The sequence below is a fragment of the Zalophus californianus genome, chromosome 17 (genome assembly GCF_009762305.2).
Source record: "Zalophus californianus isolate mZalCal1 chromosome 17, mZalCal1.pri.v2, whole genome shotgun sequence".
Lineage (NCBI taxonomy): Eukaryota > Metazoa > Chordata > Mammalia > Carnivora > Otariidae > Zalophus > Zalophus californianus.
This window is the reverse complement of record NC_045611.1, coordinates 37596568-37621451: the sequence shown is the minus strand read 5'-3', so window position 1 is coordinate 37621451 and position 24884 is coordinate 37596568. Positions and strand designations below refer to the sequence as shown.

General features: G+C 41.1%; 1 protein-coding gene across 1 annotated transcript; it reads right to left on the bottom strand.

The window, feature by feature from the left end:
• Nucleotides 1-22686: 22686 nt before the first annotated feature.
• LOC113936760 (RNA transcription, translation and transport factor protein-like) lies at nt 22687-23421 on the bottom strand. The gene has a single exon (XM_035724851.1). It carries the CDS (start codon nt 23419-23421, stop codon nt 22687-22689), a length of 735 nt encoding a protein of 244 aa, XP_035580744.1.
• Between the last annotated feature and the right edge of the window lie 1463 nt (nt 23422-24884).

The window sequence follows — 24884 nt, the reverse complement described above, 5'->3', positions numbered from 1 at the left end:
AGAAGATTCTCTCATTCTGTCCCTCCCCCAAGTCATGTGTACCCTCTATCCCTCTCTCAAATAAATAAATAGACCTTACAAAAAGAATAAAAGGGTCAAAATGGATACACAAAAGTTTAAGGTTCATGATGAGAGATGAGAATGGCCTAATGTGGTGAATGGAGTTGCACCATCTCCTGGCAAGGGGGCCACCTCCGGAATAGCTAACACCTATGAACTTGGGCAGAGAGAAATCTCCATTGTTTACATATGGGAACCCTGTCAGCAAGAGGCCTACATTCTCCCCTCAGAAAGAGAGGGAGAGCTTCTGGAGTTGGCTGTCTTCCCTACCTGTCTCACTGGTGGTTAGAGACAGCAGGGGTTCAACAGTCCCATGTGGGTGCTTGCCACTGATGCTCGGGTGTTTAGAATGGGACCTTGGTGCAATATGCCTTGAAAGGGCATTTTCTGTACTAACCAAGTCCTGGAGCATACTGCACATGCACGGATTCTCTGCTCTTCATAATGAAGGCATATAGATGAGCCAGGGGGAGGGAAGCAAACTGGTTATTGAGCTGCTTACACCAGCTGGCCAAGCAAGTGCTCAGGAACATGAATGCCACTGTTCTTTTAGGATAGCAGACACTGATTGCTCTCCCTTGCCACTGGATCAGAGTGGGAACTTGGCACCAGTCCTTGAGTGCTGGCTGTATGGGAGCCCCATCACCCCTGGATGAGAATAAGGCCTAGTTAGAAATTAGGCAATGATATGGGAATGGCTACAAAAAGAGCTAAGTTCTACATTTCAAAGAGGAATGGGAACCTTCAGGGAGATGTCTTCATGTCCATTTGCCCCAGAGATGAGGCCAGCTCTTTTCTCAAAAGGGATGGCCCTGCCTACACACAAACATTCTCTGCTGGGCAATGTCAAATGCCCTAGGCCTCATAATGTCAAGATAGTGCTGAAGCCAAATTACGAGTGGTCCAGTGGCCTAACCTGTCCCATGCTCACAAAAACATGACCAGGCTCCCGAGTTTCATTTTTGTTGTTCATTTAGATTTTTATTTAAATTCTACTTAGTTAACAGTTAGTGTAATATTCATTTCAGGAGTAGAATTTAGTGATTCTTTACTTACCTATAACTCCTCGTGCTTATTGTAATTTAGACCATCCCCCATTTAGACCATCCCCCACCTAGCTCCCTCCATCTACCCTGTTTGTTCTCTATTGTTGAGTGTCTCATGGTTTGCTTCCCTCTCTCTTTTTTTCCCCTTGCCACATGTTCATCTGTTTTCTTTCTTAAATTCTGCATCTGAGTAAAGTCATCTGACTGACTTATTTCATTAGCACAACACTCTAGCTCCATATGTCACAACTATATATACATGTCTATATATGTCACAACTCCTTTATTCATTTCTCACCTGATGGACAGTTGAGCTCTCTCTATAGTTTGGATATTGTTGATAAGCTTGCTATAAACATCGGGGTGCATGTGCCCCTTTGAGTCTATATTTTTGTATCCGTTGGGTAAGTACCTAGAGGTGCAATTGCTGAGTTGTAGGGTAGTTCTGTTTTTAACTGTTTGAGAAATTTCCACACAGTTTTCCAGTGTGGCTGCCCCAGTTTGCATTCCCACAAACAGCGTCAGTGGTTTCCCCTTTCTCTGCATCCTCGCCAACACCTGTTGTTTCCTGTGTTGTTAATTTTAGCCATTCTGACTGGAGGGAGGTGATATCCCCTTGGATTTTTGATTTGTATTTCCCTGATGATGAGTGATATTGAGTGTCTTTTCATGGGTCTCTTGCCCATCTGGATGTCTTCTTTGAAAAGAAGTCTATTCATGCTATTTTGTCCATTTTTAAAACTGGATTACTTGTTTTTTGAGTGTTTATAAGTTCTTTATATATTTTGTATCTTACCCTTTACTAGATAGGTCATTTGCAATATCTTTTCCTATCCCAAATGTTGCCTTTTAGTTTTGTTGATTGTTTCCTTCAATGTGCAGAAGCTTTTCCTTTTGATGAAGCCCAAATACCTTATTTTTAATGTTTCCCTTATCTCAGGGGACATACTTATTAAGATTTTTGTACAGCCAAAGTCAGAGAAGTTACCACCTGTGTTCTCCTCTAAGATTTTAACTTAGTGGTTTAGTTTAGTTTAGCTGTTTAGTTTAACTTTAGGGGTAGAATTTAGTGATTCATCAGTTGCATATAACACCCAGCGCTCACTACATCAAGTGCCCTCCTTAATGCCCATCACACAATGACCCCATGCCCCCAACCACCTCCCTTCCAGCAACCTTCAGTTTGTTTCCTAGAGTTTCCTAGAGTTAAGACCTCCTTAATGCCCATCACCCAATTATCCCATGCCCCCACCCACCTCTCTTCCAGGAAACCCTCACTTTGTTTCCTACAGTTCTCTTATTGTTTGCCTCACTGTTTTCATATTATTTTATTTTTCAGTCCCTTCCCCCATGTTCATCTGTTTTGTTTCTTAAATTACACATATGAGTGAAATCATATGTATTTGTCTTTCTCTCACTGACTTATTTCACTTAGCATAAAATGGCAAGATGTCATTCCTTTTGATGGCTGAGTAGTATTCCACTGTGTGTGTGAGTGTGCGTGTGTCAGTGGGTGTGTGTGTGTGTATCACAACTTCTTTATCCATTCATCTGGTTTGTTTGTTTGTTTTTAGTGTAAAGGAGAATTTTGTTTTTATTTAATTATTTATTATGTTATGCTAGTCACCATACAGTACATCATTAGATTTTGATGTAGTGTTCTATGATTCACTGTTTGCGTATACCACCCAGTGCTCCATGCCATATGTGCCCTCATTAATACCCATCACTGGGCTAACCCATCCCCCCATCCCACTCCCCTCTAAAACCCTCAGTTTGTTTCTCGGGATCCATAGTCTCTCATGGTTCCTCTCCCCCTCTGATTTCCATCCCCCTTTATTTTTCCCCTCCTTCTCCTAATGTCCACCATGCTATTCCTATGTTACACAAATAAGTGAAACCATATGATAATTGACTTTCTCTATTTGACTTATTTCACTTAGCATAATCTCTTCCAGTTTCATCCATGTTGGTGCAAAAGTTGGGTATTCATCCTTTCTGATGGCTTAGTAATATTCCATTGTATATATGGACCACATCTTCTTTATCCATTCATCTGTTGAAGGGCATCTTGGCTCTTTCCACAGTTTGGCTATTGCAGACATTGCTGCTATGAACATTGGGGTGCATATGGCCCTTCTTTTCACTGCGTCCATGTCTTTGGGGTAAATACCCAGTAGTGCAATTGCTAGGTCATAGGGTAGCTCTCTTTTTACATTTTTGAGGAACTTCCACAGTTTTCCAAAGCACTGTACCAACTTGCATTCCCACCAACAGTGTAAGAGGGTTCCCCTTTCTCCCCTTTTGATTTGAATTTTCCTGATGGCTAATAATGATGAACATTTTTTCATGTGTCTGACTAACAAGAGATGTTGAAGCATCCAGAGACTGGCAACAAACTGTTCCATCCCTAGGAATAAAGGCTTAAGGGGAGGAATGGCATTACTGGAGCCCAGGGAGAGCTTGAAACATTGAGATAGGACTATCCAATAGAAGTAACAATCATGGAAATGTCAGCTACTGCCAGAAACATGGATCTAAAGCAGGGATGGATTAGAGAAAGGAAATACCTTAAACTTTCCTCTTACCCTTACATCACTTGACAGTGTCTTTTATTGTTAAAACCAAATAGGGAGCCAGAGGAAAGAAAGTCCAGGTGCTGTAGCCTGCAGTGATGGGCCTATCAGTACAGAACAGGTCAGAGAAGGATGGAAACCATATCTGGGCTGGGTGGGAGATATGTTACAGATGTTATCCAGCAGTGTGTTGAGACCTAAACTCCTATTAGTTTGGTAGTGGACTTTGTATGGTTCTTTTTTTTTTTTTTTTTTTTTTGAGAGTTCAGAAAAATTTTATACCACAAGCCCAAACACCGTCTTCTCTAACTTTCCCAGTCAAGAGGCCCCACCACCATACATCTCTCTCCTTCCAGCAGCCAGTTTTCTGTTATTTATGGCAGCTCTCATTAACCAAATTAAAATTTTTAATTTGTTTTCTTTTTTTTTTTTTGTATGGTTCTTCATGGGAGTAAGTAACTGGTGGATTCCTGAGGAGTTATGAAGCCAGGAACTCAGTCCCAAAGATTGAGTCCATGGTAGGAAGAATAGGCATCCCACTAGAAATTTGCAAGCCCTCAGTTTCCCTATCTAGTGTGTGGGAAGAGTTAAGCAAAAGAGCACTCTGAAATGATGACTGACATTTATAACAGTTTTAAGTGAATTTGTGAAAGTTAATTGTTTTGTCAGAAGGAAGAAAGGATTCCATGGATAACAACTTTACATAATTTACATAATGGTCTAGAATATAATTCCTGAAATCGAGACAGGAAAGAGTAAAAAGGAGAATGATATACTGAGGCAAGAGAGACAGAGCATGTGCTACTTCCTGAAGTGGTGTGAGAACTTGGCCCCATTTTGGTGTAATTTCCAGGTAAATTCACACAGTCCTTCATTTTGCAGTTGGCACCTTCCAATTAAATAACATTTTTTTTTATAGGCGGCAACTCTGTCTCTCATCTTCTCCTGGCAGCCTATGTATACCATGCCTTTTCTTGGCTAGTTCCTCTTCACCTCTTGGCCAAGCAATAATTTTCGCAGCTTGTCATTTCTGAGCAAGTCCCACCCTTGGACCTCCCTTTGGGCAAAGCCTTTCTGCATAGCCTAGGCTGGAGAGGAAAAGATGGAAAGGCAGGGAGCAACAATCCCCAGCCTCATTTTGTAGCTGGTCTGCAGCCCCATCAGGCAATATTCATAGAAAGTGACAAGTAGAAATTAGCCCCTATTGATTTTATTTCCATAGCATCTGAAAAACAATCCTTACCAAAGACGTCTTTCAAACCTCTCTCTGGCAGAAAATACAGGGTTCTGTCTCAGGGAAAATGTTTCTGAATACACATCCAAAACAATTTCTAAGAAAAGCAGAATCAAAATCAATATTTCCACAGTCTATGCCATTCCTGCCTTCATGAAGATATGCAACTTAATTTGCAAGCATTTTGCCCTACAAGGGAAATTCCTTTGATGTGGACTGGATCAGAACCATTCATTTCATACTCATTATACATTACACAATATCCCAAATGTCACCTCCCACTCACCAAACCCAGAGAGCAGCAACACTTTCAATAATAAATTACTTCTATTTACTTCAATACAGTGGAAAAAGAATTTGACACATTAGATTTTTTTTTTTTTTTTTTTTTTTTTGCATTTGAAGATAATTACAAGTAACTATACAGAGTCCAGGACTGGAGTTAGCTTTTCTCAGCTAGGCTGAAAATTTTAAAGGGATTTTAAGGGAAAAAGATAAGGTTCTTGCTAGAGCTTAAAAAATTACAAATATATAAACACACACACGCACACCAGGTTCTAAATGTTTTTGTAGTATGGGAAACCATTGCACTGCTTTTATATTAGAGCAACTAAAAATGCTCAGCAAAGAGTGTTTGAAGGCAGACAGAAGAGAGGAATAAAGTGCCTTTGTAGTTGAAATTTATTAAGCAGTTAGGGAAAGTAGAAGTCTCTTATTCATACAATGGAAATTTTCACTTCAATTAACTTAATTGGAGAAATATACAATGAAAAATCTGACATGAGACTTACAAACTGAAACAGTCTTGGGAAAATTCCATTTGCTCCAAAGTGGGGTGGAAGAAGAGAGGAAATGCAGTTACATAGGTCCAGAGCATACTAGATGAATGTTTGACTGAGTCTAAACGAGGGGTCCAGGGCAGGAATAGGGAGGAGAGCAAGGCTGGGTTGGGTTGTAGATTTTTCTTCCCAAGATGTCCACACACACACGCACACAAAAAGTTATTGCAACAGTTGCTAAGTTGCCTGGCCTTGAAGAGAAATGAGAAGTAGGAGGAAGAAGCACTTCACGGGGTATGAATAAAGACTCCTAAGAACTTTATTATTTACTTACTTACTATATCAGTCAGGTCATGCTAAGTTTTAATGGAGTAACAAGTGTCCCTAAATATCAGTGGCTTAATATAATAGAAGTTTATTTCTTGCTAATGTTTTATGTCCAAGCACAGGTTGGAAGGGGACTCTGTTAATGTAGTCACATGGGGACTTTGGGAAGCCCAGGGTCCATCTCAACTCACTTCCATGATTGGCATAGCCAGGAAAGATCACATGGCAAATCAGGCACTGGGTCTTAACACTGCTGCCTGGAAACAGCACACATCACCTCAACCCAGATTTCATTGGTTAAAGCATGTTATATGCCACACCAACTTCAAGTAGGATTGGGGAAGTACTATCTTACTATGTGCTCTAAGGAAAGGAGAACTGGAGTAATTGCCATCAACCTAAGGACTACGATCCCACTTAATAGATTGTTCAGTCAAGCAGAAACAAAGAACAACTTCTCTGCCCTCCTGAGCATGACACGGAGAGCCAAGATAGGAAAAACAACAATAGCAATAGTCTTTCTCTTCAAATAAAATCACAAGAATAAAATCAAGCAATTTGTAAACTCATACAACAAGAGTTTAATGCAACTATACACAAAGTTTTATGCCACAATATAGGGAATTGTTGGAAGAAAGTGCCACACAACAAGAGTGATGCAGAGGAGAGAGAGCTCTCTGTTGAAGAGGTTAGGCAAGATGCTCGGCAGGAGGGCCCCCAAGCAAAGCCTTGAAGGAGAAAGTGACCAAGCATGATACACATGTGTTTGTCTTACTTAACGCTATAGGACTCTAGGACAAATGATATCATTACTGTTTTGCTCATGAGGAGAGTGAGTTTCTGAGAGATCAAGGAACTTCCCAGGTCACACAGCTAGTACAGGGCAGAGATGGGAGGTAAAAATGGTGATGTAAGAATCAAAGGGAACAGCTAAAATGAGATGGCATATTTGAGCTCAAGAGGAAAATAGGGGAAAAAAAGAACAATTACAAGGATATCTGTGGTAGTTAATTTTACGTATCAGCTTGAGTGGGCCACAGGGTGCGCAGATATTTGGTCAAACATTATTGGGGTGTGTTTGTGAGGATGTCTTTGGATGAGGTTAACGTTTGAATTAGTAGAGTGAATAAAGCAAGTTGTTTTCCTTAATGTGGGTGGGCCTCATCTAATCAGTAAGAGGAGACCCCTCCTGCCTGATTGCAAGAGCTGGGACACTGGTCTTTTTCTTGCCTTTGGGAACAGACTGAAACATTGGCTTTTCTTGGGTCTTAAGCCTGCTGGATTTTGGACTGGAAGTTATACCATTGACCCTCCTGTTTCTCAGGCGTTCAAGTTCAGCCTAGAAGTACACCAGCAGTTCTCCAGGTCTCCAACTTGCTGACTGCAGATTTTGGGACTTCTCAGCCTCTGTAATCACATGAGCCAATTCCTAATAATGTGTGTGTCTAGATAGATAGATAGATAGATAGATAGATAGATAGATAGATAGATGATAGATAATCAATAGATAGATTGATAGATGATAGATAGATACAGATATAGATATTTTCATCCAATTGGTTCTGTTTTCTTGGAGAACTCTAACTATTACAGTATCCAAACTATAGGCTTGGTGTGGGAGAAAATTTTCTTCTATGCCCCAAAAGGGAGGCTCTGACACTGCCTGAGAATCCACCCACTGATGTAGGCATAAGAGAGTAAAAAACAAAAAACTCAGAAACATCTCCAAAATATGCTTGGCCATATTTTCTTATCTGTGTAAGAAGGTATGGGGGCCTATAAAACATAAAAAGCTTTCCATCCAGAAGGGTTAACGTGTTTTGAAGAATTTTGGTCTTAAAAGGGATAAATTTGCCCTAACCAGTAAAAGGTAACTATCCAGGATGATTTATTCCTGAAGGCTTCGGATTCTGGGACCTATACATGGGAACTTTCCAGAGCTACTGGGTAAGTCTGTGAGGGTTGGAACTAGGACTCCTAAGTCTCGTAACCTATAACCACTGCCCCATCCAGATTTGATACATAAGTGGGTTTAATTTATAGACTGGTTTGTCCTACTGATTAGCACTGCTTCAAGTCTGGCACAGAACATGCAGCTTGGCAGGAAGGGTGATAGCTTCTCAACCCACTGCCAGATCAATGCATATCAAGTCTCATGCAGGCGTGCACACACACACACACACACACACACACACACACACACACACACACTATATAGACTCCAGAATAATCTCACATTTTTACCATTACAGTTTCTTTGACTCTCTTAAAAGAACAAACTGAAATGGGAGGTGAACACTATACTTAAAAAGTGGAGCCCTCATTGCAAAGGCTGTTAGGAGGTCTGAGGATAACAACCTTGTGACCAAATAAGACTGGGAACCCCTGGGTTCCTTAGTCTAACTTCTCAGGACATTTAATGTGCTACTGTGCATCACAAATTCTTAAAAGGCACCATATTATACACACTTTCCTTAATTAGTTGGACCATGGAATCCTTCTATTATGTGGTGTGTCTAAGGAACATACTCTGGAACCACTCAACGTGGACTTCTCCAAGACCCTATGAAGGTGTTATACTCATCATCCAATGAATCAGTGAGTATTGCTGGCTGGCATAGTCCCCTACCAAAGGGCACTATAATTTGCAAAGGACAGGCCTTTAGCTTTAGCCTGTCTAGCAGCAGGCAGAAATTTCTGGGGAATAAGACTGTCTACAGAATTCTAGGTGAAGGAGAGGTTGGAAAAGTATAGAAGATAGTAAGAGGCTTTGTGAAGGTAAGGCCAAAGGGCTCACTCACTAAGGTTAAACTTGGCAACTATGTTCAAAGGATTCTTCAGAAGCAACCAGCTCAGGCTCTAATCTCAAGCATAAACAAGACATATATGTTCCCCCAGAAAGGCATGACTTTGGGACAAACATCTGATTCTGATACTTCATGGGCCATTTATCTTGGGCCAGACCTTGTTACCTAGAAAATACCTATTCCATGGTTGAGTGGTTGAAATTCAAGAGTAATCAAATGATAATGATTGACCTTTTGTATTAGGGCTTGGAGGGGCAGGAGATTGGGTAAATTCATAAAAACACAACAGGGCTAGCTATATTGTTTGCATGGCCTAGTGTAAAATGAAAATCCAGGGCCCCTTATACAAAAATATACTAAATGTTACTAGTAATACATTTTATACTCTGTGTATTATCCCACATTTAAAAAGTAGAAAAGAGTGCAGTTAAAGGTACTAAAATATAAAGACTTTCCCTTTAAAAATAACACGTTATTTATAAGACATAATGGAGGAATAGTAATACTTAATTTAAATTTACAAATCACAGAAAAGACTATTTTTGTTGTCATAATTTTGTATAATAAACAAAAAATTTATCAGTGTGATATTAGGATTGATCATAAGATTTTTCTTTTTTTTTAAGATTTTATTTATTTATTTGACAGAGAGAGACATAGCAAGAGAGGGAACCCAAGCAGGGGGAGTGGGAGAGGGAGAAGCAGGCTTCCCGCGGAGCAGGGTACCCTATGCGGGGCTCGATCCCAGGACCCTGGGATCATGACCTGAGCCGAAGGCAGACACTTAACGACTGAACAACCCAGGCGTCCCAATCATAAGATTTTTCTGGCTCACTTTTTTGTAAGTTCATTTATTAGGTCATCAGAAATTTTAGTTTTAGTAACTTAATATCCAATTGGAATTAATATCAGTTACTCTTGGAAAATGCAAGATCACAGATAATTTCTGATAATTCTAATTTTGAAAAGGATTTTTCTGCTAATACAGTTCTTACTAGAGCTTTTAAGAATATATTATAGCTGAAACAACATTGAGATACACTTCTGAAAAATTATTTAGTACATCTGAAGGCTGACGATTCTGCAGAACAACTTTTTCTAAACGGATTTTTCATACAAATCAGCTTAGTGTAACTCTGAGTTTCATTATAAATAAATTCATACAATGTTATTTTAATATTTCCTCTGATATCCTTGTAACTTTGGAGATTGTATAAGAAACCAAAAGTTCCTTCATGATTTGTGTATAATTCAAAATGCCTGTTTATATGTATTCTATCACTGTCTTCAATTACAAGCAAAATGGTTTTAAAATTATCTCTTATTAGAAGATACTTTGTATGAAACTTCATATGAAAATAGTGTTTTTTTACACTAATGTGAACATCTTTAAATTCAAGTTCCATTTCCAAACCTGTGGATATCCTCTTTGCAATGTTCTAGTAGTTTTCAAAACTTCAAAACTTTAAAATTTCACCTAGAATTCTTTGAAGAATTTTAACAAGCCCTTGATATGCTTTATTCCAATGCCCATGTGTACGCTTTTATTTTGTAGTCATTTACTGATAAAACTTACTGCCTGAGCACTGGAAATTCCTGTCCTGGCACGCAGGGAAAATATTTAAAATTTGTGCAGATACTGCAGGGATGAGCTCCAGGGATGGATGGGCAAACTGACTGGTCCCAGTGCTATGTCCATGCAGAGGCCCCTCCTCTCTCCAGGGACAGCTGTGGCTGCTGCCACCACCACTGCCACTTCTGTTGCTCCTGCCACCACTGTCACACCAATCTAGACCTGGGTCCTAGTCCATACCTCCCCTTGAGGATTCAGTGATACCCTAGGGTGTCCCAAGAATGTCCATCAAGCAGCCAAGCCAACTATTTGGTGTACCAGCTGACCACTGCCCCTGCTGTCTGCTGGCCTGAGCACACACACACTCCGGCCGCTGCCTGTCGTATCTCCTCTGCTCACATGCATGCCCCATTGTCCCACTGAACTTCACTTACAGAATAGAAGTTCAAAGATGAAAATGTAAACAATTTCATGATGGCAACAGGAGGTATTATACTAAGGGGTCCTGTGCACCTTCAAAAAGTCAAACGCTTATGAGGCCAGCCTTGCTCCTGAGCCACATGGATGCTACACAATGGGGGCGGGGTGGAACTGATGTTGGTGGGGCAACCCAAAGTCCCCAAAAGGACTTGTCCAGGGATATAAAGCTAAGCAGAGGTGGAGCTTTGAACCACTGAGTCACCCTGCATGTCTAAGGGTAAGGCTTCCAAGTAGGCTAACAATATGAGACTCTAGTTCTTCTGGGATTTGGCTGTGTGCCTCTCACTCAGTTCCTCCAGCTAGCATCAGTTCCATCCAGGCTCAGATGTTTTGCCAGCAGCTAGGGGAGTTCATCCTCGGGAAGATTTCCTAGATTCCAAGGGCTTCACATGCCTCATTTCCTTCTTTTAAAGTTTTTTCTTGTTATGTTAATCACCATACATTACATCATTAGTTCTTGATGTAGTGTTCCATGATTCATTGTTTGTGCATAACACCCAGTGCTTCACGCAGAATGTGCCCTCTTTAATACCCATCACCAGGCTAAACCATCCCCCATCCCCTCCCCTCTAGAACCCTCAGTTTGTTTTTCAGAATCCATCGTCTCTCATGCTTTGTCTCCTTCTCTGATTTCCCCCCTTCATTCATCCCCTCCTGCTATCTTCTTTGTTTTTTTCTTAACATATATTGCATTACTTGTTTCAGAGGTACAGATCTGTGATTAAACAGTCTTGAAAAATTCACAGCGCTCACCATAGCACATACCCTCCCCAAAGTCTATCACCCAGGCACCCCATCCCTCCAACCCCACCCCCACTCCAGCAACACACAGTTTGTTTCCTGAGATTAAGAATTCCTCATATCAGTGAGGTCATATGATACATGTCTTTCTCTGATTGACTTATTTCACTCAGCATAACACAATCCAGTTCCATCCATGTCGTTTCAAATGGCAAGATCTCATTCCTTTTGATGGCCACATAATATTCCATTGTATATATATACCACCTCTTCTTTATCCATTCATGTGTCAATAGATTTTGTGGCTCTTCCAACCGTTTGCCTATTGTGGACATTGCTGTATAAACATCGGGGTGCACGTACCCTTTCAGATCCCTACATTTGTATCTCTGGGGTAAATACCCAGTAGTGCAATTGCTGGATCATATGGTAGCTCTATTTTCAACTGTTTGAGGAACCTCCATAATATTTTCCAGAGTAGCTGCACCAGCTTGCATTCCCACCAACAGTGTAGGAGGGTTCCCCTTTCTCCACATCCCCGCCAACATCTGCCATTTCCTGACTTGTTAATTTTAGCCATTCTGACTGGTGTGAAGTGACATCTCATTGAGGCTTTGATTTGGATTTTCCTGATGCGGAGCGACGTTGAGCACTTTTTCATGTGTCTCTTGGCCATTTGGATGTCTTTTTTGGAAAAATGTCTGTTCATGTTTTCTGCCCATTTCTTGATTGGATTATTTGTTCTTTGGGTGTTGAGTTTGATAAGTTCTTTATAGATTTTGGATACTAGCCCTTTATCTGATACGTCATTTGCAAATATCTTCTCCCATTCTGTTGGTTGTCTTTTGGTTTTGTGGACTGTTTCTTTTGCTGTGCAAAAGCTTTTTATCTTGATGAGGGCCCAGTAATTCATGTTTGCCCTTGCTTCCCTTGCCTTTGGCAATGTTTCTAGGAAGAAGTTGCTGAGGTTGAGGTCTAAGAGGTTGCTTCCTGTGTTCTCCTTTAGGATTTTGATGGATTCCTGCTTCACATTGAGGTCTTTCAACGATTTTGAGTCTATTTTTGTGTGTGGTGTAAGGAAATGGTCCAGTTTCATTCTTCTGCATGTGGCTGTCCAATTTTCCCAACACCATTTGTTGAAGAGACTGTCTTTTTTCCATTGGACATTCTTTCTTGTTTTGTCAAAGATTAGATGACCATAGAGTTGGGGGTCCATTTCTGGGCTCTCGATTCTGTTCCATTGATCTATGTGTCTGCTTTTGTGCCAGTACCATACTGTTTTGATGATGACAGCTTTGCAATAGAGCTTGAAGTCCTGAATTGTGATGCCGCCAGCTTTGCTTTTCTTTTCAACATTCCCATGACTATTCGGAGTCTCTTCTGGTTCCATACAAATTTTAGAATTATTTGTTCCATTTCTTTGAAAAAAGTGGACGGTATTTTGATGGGGATTGCATTGAATGTGTAGATTGCTCTAGGTAGCATTGACACCTTCACAATGTTTGTTCTTCCAATCCATGAGCATGGAACGTTTTTCCATTTCTTTTTGTCTTCCTCAATTTCTTTCAGGAGTATTTCATAGTTTTCTGAGTACAGATCCTTTGCCTCTTTGGTTAGATTTATTCCTAGGTATTTTACGGTTTTGGGTGCAATTGTAAATGGGATCGACTCCTTAATTTCTCTCTCTTCTGACTTGTTGTTGGTGTATAGGAAAGCCACTGATTACTGTGCATTGATTTTATACCCTGCCACTTGACTGAATTCCTGTATGAGTTCTAACAGTTTTGGGGTGGAGTCTTTTGGGTTTTCCACATAAAGTATCATATCATCTGCAAAGAGTGAGAGTTTGAGTTCTTCTTTGCCAATTTGGATGCCTTTGATTTCTTTTTGTTTTCTGATTGCTGTGGCTAGGACCTCTAATACTATGTTGAATGGCAGTGGTGATAGTGGACATCCCTGCCATGTTCCTGACCTCAGGTCGAAAGCTCTCAGTTTTTCCCCATTGCGAATGATATTCGCTGTAGGTTTTTCATAGATGGCTTTTATGATATTGAGGTATGTACCCTCTATCCCTATACTCTGAAAAGTTTTGTCCAAGAAAGGATGCTGTACTTTTTCTGCATTTATTGAGAGGATCCTATGATTCTTGTTCTTCCCTTTGTTAAAATATTGTATCACGTTGATTCATTTGCAGATTTTGAACCAACTTTGTAGCCCAGGGATAAATCCCAATTGGTCATGGAGAATAATCCTATTAATGTACTATTGGATCCTATTGGCTAGTATTTTGGTGAGAATTTTTGCATCCATGTTCATCAAGGATATTGGTCTGTAATTCTCTCTTTTGATGGGGTCTTTGGTTTGGGGATCAAGGGAATGGTGGCCTCATAAAACGAATTTGGATGTTTTCCTTCCATTTCATTTTTTTTGGAACAGTTTGAGAAAAATAGGTATTAATTCTTCTTTAAATGTTTGGTAGAATTCCCCTGGGAAGCCATCTAGCCCTGGGCTTTTGTTTGTTGGGAGATTTTTGATGACTGCTTCAATTTCCTTAGTCGTTATAGGTCTGTTCAGGTTTTCTATTTCTTCCTGGTTCAGTTTTGGTAGCTGACACATCTCTAGGAAGGCATCCATATTTCCAGGTTATCTAATTTGCTGGCATACAGTTGCTCATAATATGTTATGTATTTGAGACCGTTCTTGTTTCTTTTTTTTATATTTTTAATTGTTATGTTAATCACCATACCTTACATCATTAGTTCTTTTTTTTAAATTTTTTATTGTTATGTTAATCACCATATATTACATCATTAGTTTTTGGTGCAGTGTTCCATGATTCATTGTTTGTTCATAACACCCAGTGCTCCATGCAGAACGTGCCCTCCTCAATACCCATCACCAGGCTAACCCATCCCCCTACCCCCCTCCCCTCTAGAACCCTCAGTTTGTTTTTCAGAGTCCATCATCTCTCATGGTTTGTCTTCCCCTCTGACATACTCCCCTTTTCTACCTCTCCTGTTATCTTCTTCTTTTTCTTTTTTCTTAAAATATGTTGCGTTATTTGTTTCAGAAGTACAGATCTGTGATTCAACAGTCTTGCACAATTCACAGCGCTCACCGTAGCACATACCCTCCCCAATGTCTATCACCCAGCCACCCCATCCCTCCCACCCTCAACCACTCCAGTAACACTCAGTTTGTTTCCTGAGATTAAGAATTCCTCATATCAGTGAGGTCGTGTGATACATGTCTTTCTCTGATTGAGTTATTTTACTCAGCATAACACCCTCCAGTTCCATCCACGTCGTTGCAAATGGCAAGATCTCATTCCTTTTGATGGCTGCATAATATTCCATTGTGTATATATACCACATCTTCTTTAGCCATTCATCTGTCGATGGGCATCTTGGCTCTTTCCACAGTTTGGCTATTGTGGACATTGCTGCTATAAACATTGGGGTACACATACCACTTCGGGTCCCTACATTTGTATCTTTGTGGTAAATACCCAGTAGTGCAATTGCTGGATCGAATGGTAGCTCTAATTTCAACTGTTTGAGGAACCTCCATACTCCATTTACATTCAGGGTAACTATTGAAAGGTATGAATTTAGTGCCATTGTATTACCTGTAAGGTGACTGTTAACTGTCTGTTGTCTGTGTTCGTTTCTGCTCTTTGCTGCTTTTAGGTTCTCTCTTTGCTTAGAGGACCCCTCTCAATATTTCTTGGAGGGCTGGTTTCATGTTTGCAAATTCCTTTAGTTTTTGTTTGTTCTGGAAGCTTTTTATCTCTCCTTCTATTTTCAATGATAGCCTAGCTGGATATAGTATTCTTGGCTGCATATTTTTCTCGTTTAGTGCTCTGAAGATATCTTGCCAGTCCTTTCTGGCCTGCCAGGTCTCTGTGAATAGGTCTGTTGCCAATCTAATGTTTCTACCATTGTAGGTTACATATCTCTTCTCCCGAGCTGCTTTCAGGATTTTCTCTTTGTCTCTGAGACTCGTAAGTTTTACTATTAGATGTCGGGGTGTTGACCTATTATTATTGATTTTGAGAGGGGTTCTCTGTGCCTCCTGGATTTTAATGCCTGTTTCCTTCCTCACATTAGGGAAGTTCTCTGCTATAATTTGCTCCAATATACCTTCTGCCCCCCTCTCTCTCTCTCTTCTTCTTCTGGGATCCCAATTATTCTAATGTTGTTTCGTCTTATCGTATCACTTATCTCTCGAATTCTGCCCTCGTGATCCTGTAGTTGTTTCTCTCTCTTTTTCTCAGCCTCTTTATTTTCCATCATTTGGTCTTCTATATCGCTGATTCTCTCTTCTGCCTCATTTTTCCTAGCAGTTAGTGCCCCCATTTTTGATTGCACCTCACATCAATAGCCTTTTTGATTTCGATTTGGTTAGATTTTAGTTCTTTTATTTCTCCAGAAAGGGTGTCTCTAATAACTTCCACGCTTTTTTCAAGCCCAGCTAGTATCTTTAAAGTCATGATTCTGAACTCTAGGTCCGACATCTTACTAATGTCCGTATTGAGTAGGTCCCTGGCTGACGGTACTACCTCTTGTTCTTTTTGCTGAGGTGATTTCTTTCGTCTTGTCATTTTGTCCAGAGGAGAATAGATGAATGAGAGAACAAAATGCTAAGAGGTTTACAACATCCCCAGCAAATATACTGTATACAAATCAGAAAAGACCTGAAACCAGGGGAAAAGAAAGCAAAAGAAAGAAAAAAGAAAGAGAAAAAGAAAAAAAAAGAAAATAAAGATAAAAAGAAAAACAAAACAATACAGAAAAAGCAGAATATGATCAAATATGATCAGGCTAGTCCATAGATCAGTGCCACACACTAGATTTTGGGCGTATTTTGGTCTGTTAGAAAAAAGTGCCTCCTAAAATTTTAAAGGAAGAGAGACATATATATACAAAATAAGGGTTGATACACGCACACCCTACCTTCCAGTAAGTGGTCGCTTCTCTGTTCAGAGAGTTTTTGCTACTCTCCTGTTCGATCTCCTGTTGAGTTCGTAGGTGTTCAGAATGGTTTGATCCCTATTCAGCTGAATTCCTGAGACCAGACGGAATCTAGCTCTCCTACTCCTCCGCCATCTTGCTCCGCCCCCTCAGTCCAAATCTCTTGAGAGCTCATCCAAATCTCGTGATTTTCAGCCCAAGTCTCGTGAGATCTCAGTCCAAATCTCATGAGAGTTGTAAGACAATCTCGTGAGATCTTATCCAAATCTCAGCAATCAGTTCAAATCTCTTGAGATCTCAGTCCACGTCTCGTGAGATTTGACTCCAAATCTCATGAGATCTCAGTCGAAATCTCATGAGTCTTCACTCCAAATCTCGTGAGATCTCAGTCTAAATCTCAGGAGATCTCATCCACGTCTCCCAAATCAGTTTAAATCTCCTGAGATCTCCATCCAAATCTCCTGAGTTTTCACTCTAAATCTCGTGAGATCTAAGTCCAAATCTTGTGAGAGTTTAAGCCAATCTCGTGAGATTTCATCCAAATCTTGCCAATCAGTTCAAATCCCATGAGATCTCAGTCCAAGTCTCCTGACATATGACTTCATATCTCATGAGATCTCAGTCGAAATCTCATGAATTTTCACTCCAAATCTCGTGCGATCTCAGTCCGAATCTCATGAGATTTAACTCCAAATCTCGAGAGGTCTCAGTCCAAATCTTGTGAGATTTCACTCCAAGTCTTGTGAGAGCTCAGTCGAAATCTTGTGCGATCTAATGTGAATCTCACCAATCTGTTCATATCTCATGAGATATCAGTCCAAATCTTGTGAAATCTCCAACCAAATCTCATGAGTTTTTACTCCAAATCTCGTGAGACCTCAGTCCAAATCTTTTGAGTTCTTACCACAAATCTCATGAGTTTTCACTCCAAATCTCATGAAACCTCAGTCCAAATATCGTGAGATCTCATCCAAATCTCGTCAATCAGTTCACATCTCGTGAGATCTCAGTCGAAATCTCGAGTCTTCACTTCAAATCTTGAGATCTCAGTCGAAATCTCATGAGTTTTCGTCCAAATCTCGAAAATCAGTTCAAATCTTGTGAGAGACCAGTCCAAGCCTCGTAAGATTTGACTCCAAATCTCATGAGAGCTCTGTCGAATCTCGTGTGTTTTCACTCCAAATCTCATGAGAGCTCAGTCCAAATCTTTTGAGATCTCATCCAAACCTCACCACCAGTCCAATGCTCGTGAGATCTCAGTCCAAATCTCGTGACAACTCAGTGCAAATCTCGTGAGAGTTGTAACCAAATCTCATCAGATTTCATCCAAATCTCACCAATCAGTTTAAATCTCATGTGATCGCAGGCCAAGTCTTGTGATATATGACTCCATATCTCATGAGATCTCAGTCCAAAGCTCCTAAGATCTCACCCAATTCTTGCTAATCAGTTCACATCTCGTGAGATCTCAGTCCAAATCTCACGAGATCTCAGTCCGAATCTCGTGAAAATTGTAAGCCAATTTTGTGAGATCTCATCCAAATCGTGCCAATCAGTTCAAATCTCATGAGATCTCAGTCCAAGTCTTGTGAAATTTGACTCCAAATCAAATGAGATCTCAGTCGAAATCTCTTGAGTCTTCACTCCAAGTGTCATGAGATCTCTGTCCAAATCTCATGAGATCTCATCCAAATCTCACCAATCAGTTCAAATCTCGTGAGAGACCAGTCCAAGTCTCGTGAGATTGATGCCATATCTCAGGAAATCTCAGTTGAAATCTCATGAGTCTTCACTCCAAATCTCGTGATGTCTAGTCCAAATCTCACACAGTCTCATCCACATCTCTCCAATCAGTTCAAATCTCGTGAGATCTCAGTCCAAATCTCTTGAGTTCTCCCTCCAAATCTCATGAGATCTCAGTCCAAATCTCGTGATATCTCTTCCAAATCTTGCCAAACAGTTCAGATCTCTTGAGATCTCGGTCCAAATCTCGTGAGAGGTGACTCCAAATCTCGTGAGATCTCAGTCCAGTTCTCATGACAGCTCAGTCCAAGTCTCGTGAAAGTTGGAAGGAAATCGCTTGAGATCTTATCCAAATCTCGCCAATCAGTCAAATTTCGTGAGATCTCAGTCCAAGTCTCATGAGGTTTGACTCCAAATCTCCTGAGAGCTCTGTCGAATCTCGTGAGTTTTCACTCCAAATCTCATGAGAGCTCAGTCGAAATCTCGTGAAAACTCAGTCCAAATCTCATGAGATTTGGAGAAAAACCTGATGAGATCTCATTCAAATCTCACCAATCTGTTGAAATCTCATGAGATCTCAGTCCAAATTTTGTGAGGTTGGACACCAACTCATGAAAACTCAGTCCAAATCTCATGAGGTTGGACACCAGCCTGTGAACACATTGTTTTTATAGATTGTCCCTGTAAATTTCTGTTGTATGTGACTCTTGGGGGTTTTTCTCCTTTTATAGGACCCCCCCCTTAATTTTAATATACCACACCACTCTGAGCACCCATGAAACCAGCCTGACTTGTAAGAAGATCTGGATCTCTACAAACAGAATTACACAGGCAGTTGGTTTTGAGGCATGAAGTGGGAGCCCTGATTCCACGGGCAGATAGCGAAGGATAAACAGCAGCGGGAGGGAGCCTGTCTGTGGGGATCTTACACCACCGGTGAGTGACAGCCTCATGCCCTGCGGATGGGGCACAGACTCGCAGCCCTATAGTAGCAGGGAAAGGACTTTAGGGTAGCCCCCGGGGTGGAAACCTGGAGCACTGGGGTCTCCTGTGTGAACTGGGAGTGGCTGGCGGTTTTACAAGCACAAAGGGCAGAGACGTGCTCTGACATGGAGGCTGGATGGGTGGCACTGCGGAGGGGCACACAACCCAGGACGCTGCAGTTTATAGCAGCATGGACAGAAACAGAGACAGTGTGGCCTGGGGAGCTCACTGAAGAATGGTCTGCGGTCTCTCTGCTCTGAGGCAGAGGGTTGGTAACGGTCTCTTCTGCTCTGACTCAAGGAAGAGACACGGAACACCACCAGGGAAAGGCACTAGAGAACCAAAGACCCCAAAACTGATTCCCGCTGAGCCCATTCCCCACCACAGGGGGCCGGGGAAACTCCGCCCAAACAGGGTTGCCTGATTAATGTGTGGCAGCCCAATCCCATAGAACACAGGCTGGGAAAACAAGAGGCCAGCAACCCTGAGATCCCTAGGAAACAGGTGCATCTTGCCTGGGTTCTGGTCAATAATTAGGACTCTATACATTCCTTCAAACAGCCATCAACAGAATGACTAGGAGGAGGAACCCCCAAAATAGAAAAGACTCAGAGATCATGACTTATACTGCAGATTTACAAATGGATGCAGAGATAACCAAGATGTTGGAGATGGAATTCAGGCTAGCAATTGTGAAGACAATGGCTAAAATAGAGAAATCAACTACTGGCAACATAGAGTCTCTAAGGGCAGAAATGAAAGCTGAATTGGCAGAACATAAAAATACTATCAATGAGATCCAATCCAATCTAGATAATCTAACAGCTAGGGTTAGTGAGGCAGAAGAACGAATAAGTGACCTGGAAGACAATGTAATAGATAAAGAGTGACAATGTAATAGATAAAGAGGGAAAAGAGGAGGCCGGGGAAAAACAACTCAGAATCCATGAAAATAGAATCAGAGAAATAAGGGACACCATGAAGCATTCCAATGTCAGAATAATTGGAATCCCAGAAGGTGTGAGGAGATAGAGAGGACTAGAAGATGTATTTGAGGAAATCGTAGCTGAGAACTTCCCTAATCTGGGGAATGAAACAAACATGTGCATCCTAGAGGCAGAGAGGACCCCTCCCAAGATCAAGGAAAACAGGTCAACATCCTGGCATGTAAGAGTAAAACTCGCAAATCTTAGAACCGAGGAAACCATATTAAGGGCAGTTAGGGGGAAGAGATTCCTTACGTACAGAGGGAGGAACATCCGAATAATGTCAGACCTATCCACAGAGACCTGGCAAGTCAGAAAGGCCTGGCAAGATATATTCAGGGTACTCAATGAGAATACCATGCAGCCAAGAATACTTTATCCGTCAAGGCTGTCATTTAGAATTGATGGAGAGATGCAGAGCTTCCACGACTGGCAGAAACTGAAAGGACATGTGACTGCTAAGCCGGCCCTGCAAGAAATATTAAGGGGGGTTCTCTAAAAGGCGAAAGACCCCAAGAGTGATATACAACAGAAATTTACAGGGACAATGTATGAAAACAACATCTTCACAGGCATCATGATGACAATTAATTCATATCTTTCAATAATCACTCTCAACGTGAATGGCCTAAATGCCCCCATAAAACGGCACAGGCTTGCAGATTGGATAAAAAGATAGGACCCATCCATATGTTGTCTACAAGAGGCTCATTTTGAACCTAAAGATACATCCAGACTGAAAGTGAAGGGATGGAGATCCATCTTTCATGCCAGTGGACCTCCAAGGAAAGCTGGGGTAGCAATTTATGTATCAGACAAATTAGATTTTAAAGTCTGGAATTAGAGACCCAGAAAGACACTACATCATTCTTAAAGGGTCTATAAAACAAGGAGATCTAACAGTTGTAAATATCTATGCCCCCAACTTGAGAGCAGCCAACGTTTAACCAAATAGAGTCATATTGATAACAATACATGAATTGTAGGAGACCTCAATACTCCCCTTTCAGCAATGCAATCATCTAAGCAGAAAGTCAACAAGGAAACAAGAGCTTTGAATGAAACCCTGAACCAGGTGGACCTCATAGATATTTACAGAACATTCCACCCAAAAACAACAGAATACTCATTATTCTCGAGTGCACATAGAACTTTCTCCAGAATAGATCACCTACTGGATTTCAACTGATAGCAAAAGATTGTGGTTGTTCCCTGCACTTTCTCCGACCCCAGTGCTTTAAAACTGGAAATCCATCCCAAGAAAAAATTTGGCAGAAATTCAAACACTTCGAAGCTAAAGACCACTCTGCTCAAGAATGTTTGGGTCCACCAGGAAATCAAAGAAGAACTTAAACAATTCTTGGAAATCAATGAGAATGAAAACACACTGGTCCAAAAGCTATAGGATACTGCAAAGGTTGTCCTAGGGGGGAAATACATAGCCATTCAAGCCTCACTCAAAAAAATAGAAAAATCCCGAATTCACCAACTAACTCTACACCTTAAAGAAGTAGAGATAAAGCAACAAACGATGCCTATGCCGCACATTAGAAGAGACATAATTAAGATTAGAGCAGAGATCAATGAATTTGAAATCAGCAACACGGTAGATCACATCAACAGAAGTAGAAGTTGGTTCTTTGAAATAATAAGATTGATAAACCCCTGGCCAGACTTATCCAAAAGAAAAGAGAAGGGACCCAAATTAATAAAATTTTGAATGAAAGGGGAGAGATCATAACTAACACCAAGGAAATAGAAACAATTACTAGAAATTATTATCAACAACTATATGCCAATAAAATGAGCAATCTGGATGAAAGGGAGGCCTTCCTGGAAACCTAGAAGCTGCCAACACTGAAACAGGAAGAAATTGACACCCCGAATAGGCCAATAACCAGTAACGAGATTGAAGCAGTGATCAAAAACCTCCCAAAAAATAAGAGTCCAGGGCCTGATGGATTCCCTGGGGAATTCTACCAAACATTCAAAGAGTACATAATACCTATTCTCCTGAAGATATTTCAAAAAATAGAAACAGAAGGAAAACTCCATCTCCTTGCCAGGAGATGGTGCAACTCCGTTCACTACATTAGGCCATTCTCATCTCTCATCATGAACTTTAACCTTCTGTGTAAACATTTTGACCCTTTTATTCTTTTTGGAAGGTCTGTTTGTTTGTTTGTTTGTTTGTTTGTTTGTTTATCACTTTCCTGAACTTTATTGAAGAAAAAGCAATGATGGTAAATCTTGAGAACATAGTCAATTTTCTAGGATTCTTCCCTTGAAAATGTGAAACCTGATTTCCAAACACATGCCAGAGCATACATGGTTCCCAGTTGTACTAAGTAGATGAGAAGCTGAAATTCTAAAATGTTCATCTTCCAACTTTCCCCAGTCTGTGGCCTGTCTTTGGATCAGCAATAATTGCCTGAACAGCTACTATGGCTTCATTAATTTTTGTCTGTAGCTCTCTGAACTCTTCTATATGCAGCAATCGCAGAATTTGAGCAGCTTCATTAAGAACTGCATCTCCTGTGTCAAAACCAATAATATGTTTGTCTAAAGCAACAGGCAGGCCTTCTTTCATTTGATTTGCTTTAGCAACTGCATCCTGGGTCAGGCGCTCCTGGACCAAAATGCGAATTGCCTTAAGCATTACTAGGTAATCCTCATGACGCTGAATCTGAAGAAGGTTAGCCAAAGTCATTACACCAGCCTTAAAATCAGGATTATATACATCCAAGTTGATCAATGGCTTTGCATTTTTAGCTGCATTGTCAACATTTTTTGTATTATCCGGTACCAAGTCCTTGTATTTTTCAGAATTATCTCCATATTCAAGTCTAACAGCTAAACCAAGAAGCCAGTCAATTGCTTCTTGTCGGTCTTGAATCTTGAAAGGACAGTTAACATCTTTGAGATACTTTTCAAAGAACTTGGGCCTGTCGCTGCTGTGGATGTTTCTTAAATTACCTCTGTCTTCAATCTTGTAGTGTCTGATTTTCTGGTCTTCAAGCCAAACAATAAAGATTCTAAATTCTGTTTCATCTTTGCAGTTGAAGCCAGCTGGGTTGTGGTAGTCGAGGGCCGTCAGCTTGCGTCGGAACATGGTCCCCGCGTCTCGCTCTGGTTCCCCGGGCTTCGGCCGGGAAAGGACAGGCGAGGAGGAGCGGGCGGTGCAGGCACCGGCGATGCGGCAAAAAGCAGGTCTATTTATTTGAGAGAGAGAGATAGAGAGTGTTCATGACTTGGGGGAGGGGCAGAATGAGAGAATCTTCAAGTAGACTCCCCGCTGAGCACACAGCCAGACATGGGGCTCCGTCCCACAACCCATGAGATCGTGACCTCAGCTGCAACCAAGAGTCGGATGCTTAACCCACTGAGTCCACCAGGTGCCCCTACACTTTTCTTTTTATCCGAAAATAGATTAACCCAAGGGAGCATTCCGAGCCAGTGTCTCAGAGCAATATCCTCTGCTTTAGTTTGGGGACTCATGCCGAGTTCCTAGGACTGTGGTTATGTTGTGCCACAGGGCCCCTCAAAATTTGCTTTCAGAACAATTCGGACATCAGGAAACTGGCTGTTTGAAGAGGCTCAGCAAAAATGTTTGTGTGTAAGGGTTTGGGTGGGAGGTGGCCTCATTCCTGGGGCAAGGGGACACAAAGTTAGTTCTCTCCTTCCAGGTTTTTTCCCCTCCCCTTTCCTATGTGAAATGTAGAACGTGGAACCTTTTTAGTAGGCCTTCCCACAATCTTCTGTATATCTAACTAGGTCTTTGCTCACAGTCAGGGGTGTTGGGGCTCTCACTCACACTACCATCATCCGACTACTTTGATGAGTGAGCAATATAATTAGTGTTTGATAGCTCCTAGAATGATAGGCCTCCTGTTGCTGCTGAAAGTACTGTGGTCTGTGCCCTGACTAATCGATTAGCCATAAAATCACCACACACATGCCACTCTCGCACCTGCATATATCGCATATAAATGCACACCCCACAGACCACCAAAACAGCAGACACCGGCACACTTCTATCACACGCCAACAGCACAAACTGCAAAGACACACTGCAAAAAACACAAAGTCTGCAGACACAGGACGAATACATCACACACACAGCACACATACATCAATCACCTACACACTACACATGTAGCACACACTTATGAAACATACACCACTCATACACAGAATGCATACATCTACACTGTACTCACACTTAACACATAAAACACACAAAAGACATATACACCACACACAGAGACACATATACCACACAATCACCACACACACAGTGCACATAGGCAACATACACCATGCATGTGCCATACACAAATCTCTCACACAACGCATGTAAGCACACGCCTATAACACCATACAGAAAACACACCAAATTCACTCCACACACACTCCATGCAACACGCACAATGTACACCACACACCTACCATACACACACTGGCCAAAAACCATACAGCAAACATACACCACACACACATTGCGTTTACCTCATATACAACACAGTCAAACCCAAAACCCTCAGTATTTTTAACTCATATACATCACCTACACAA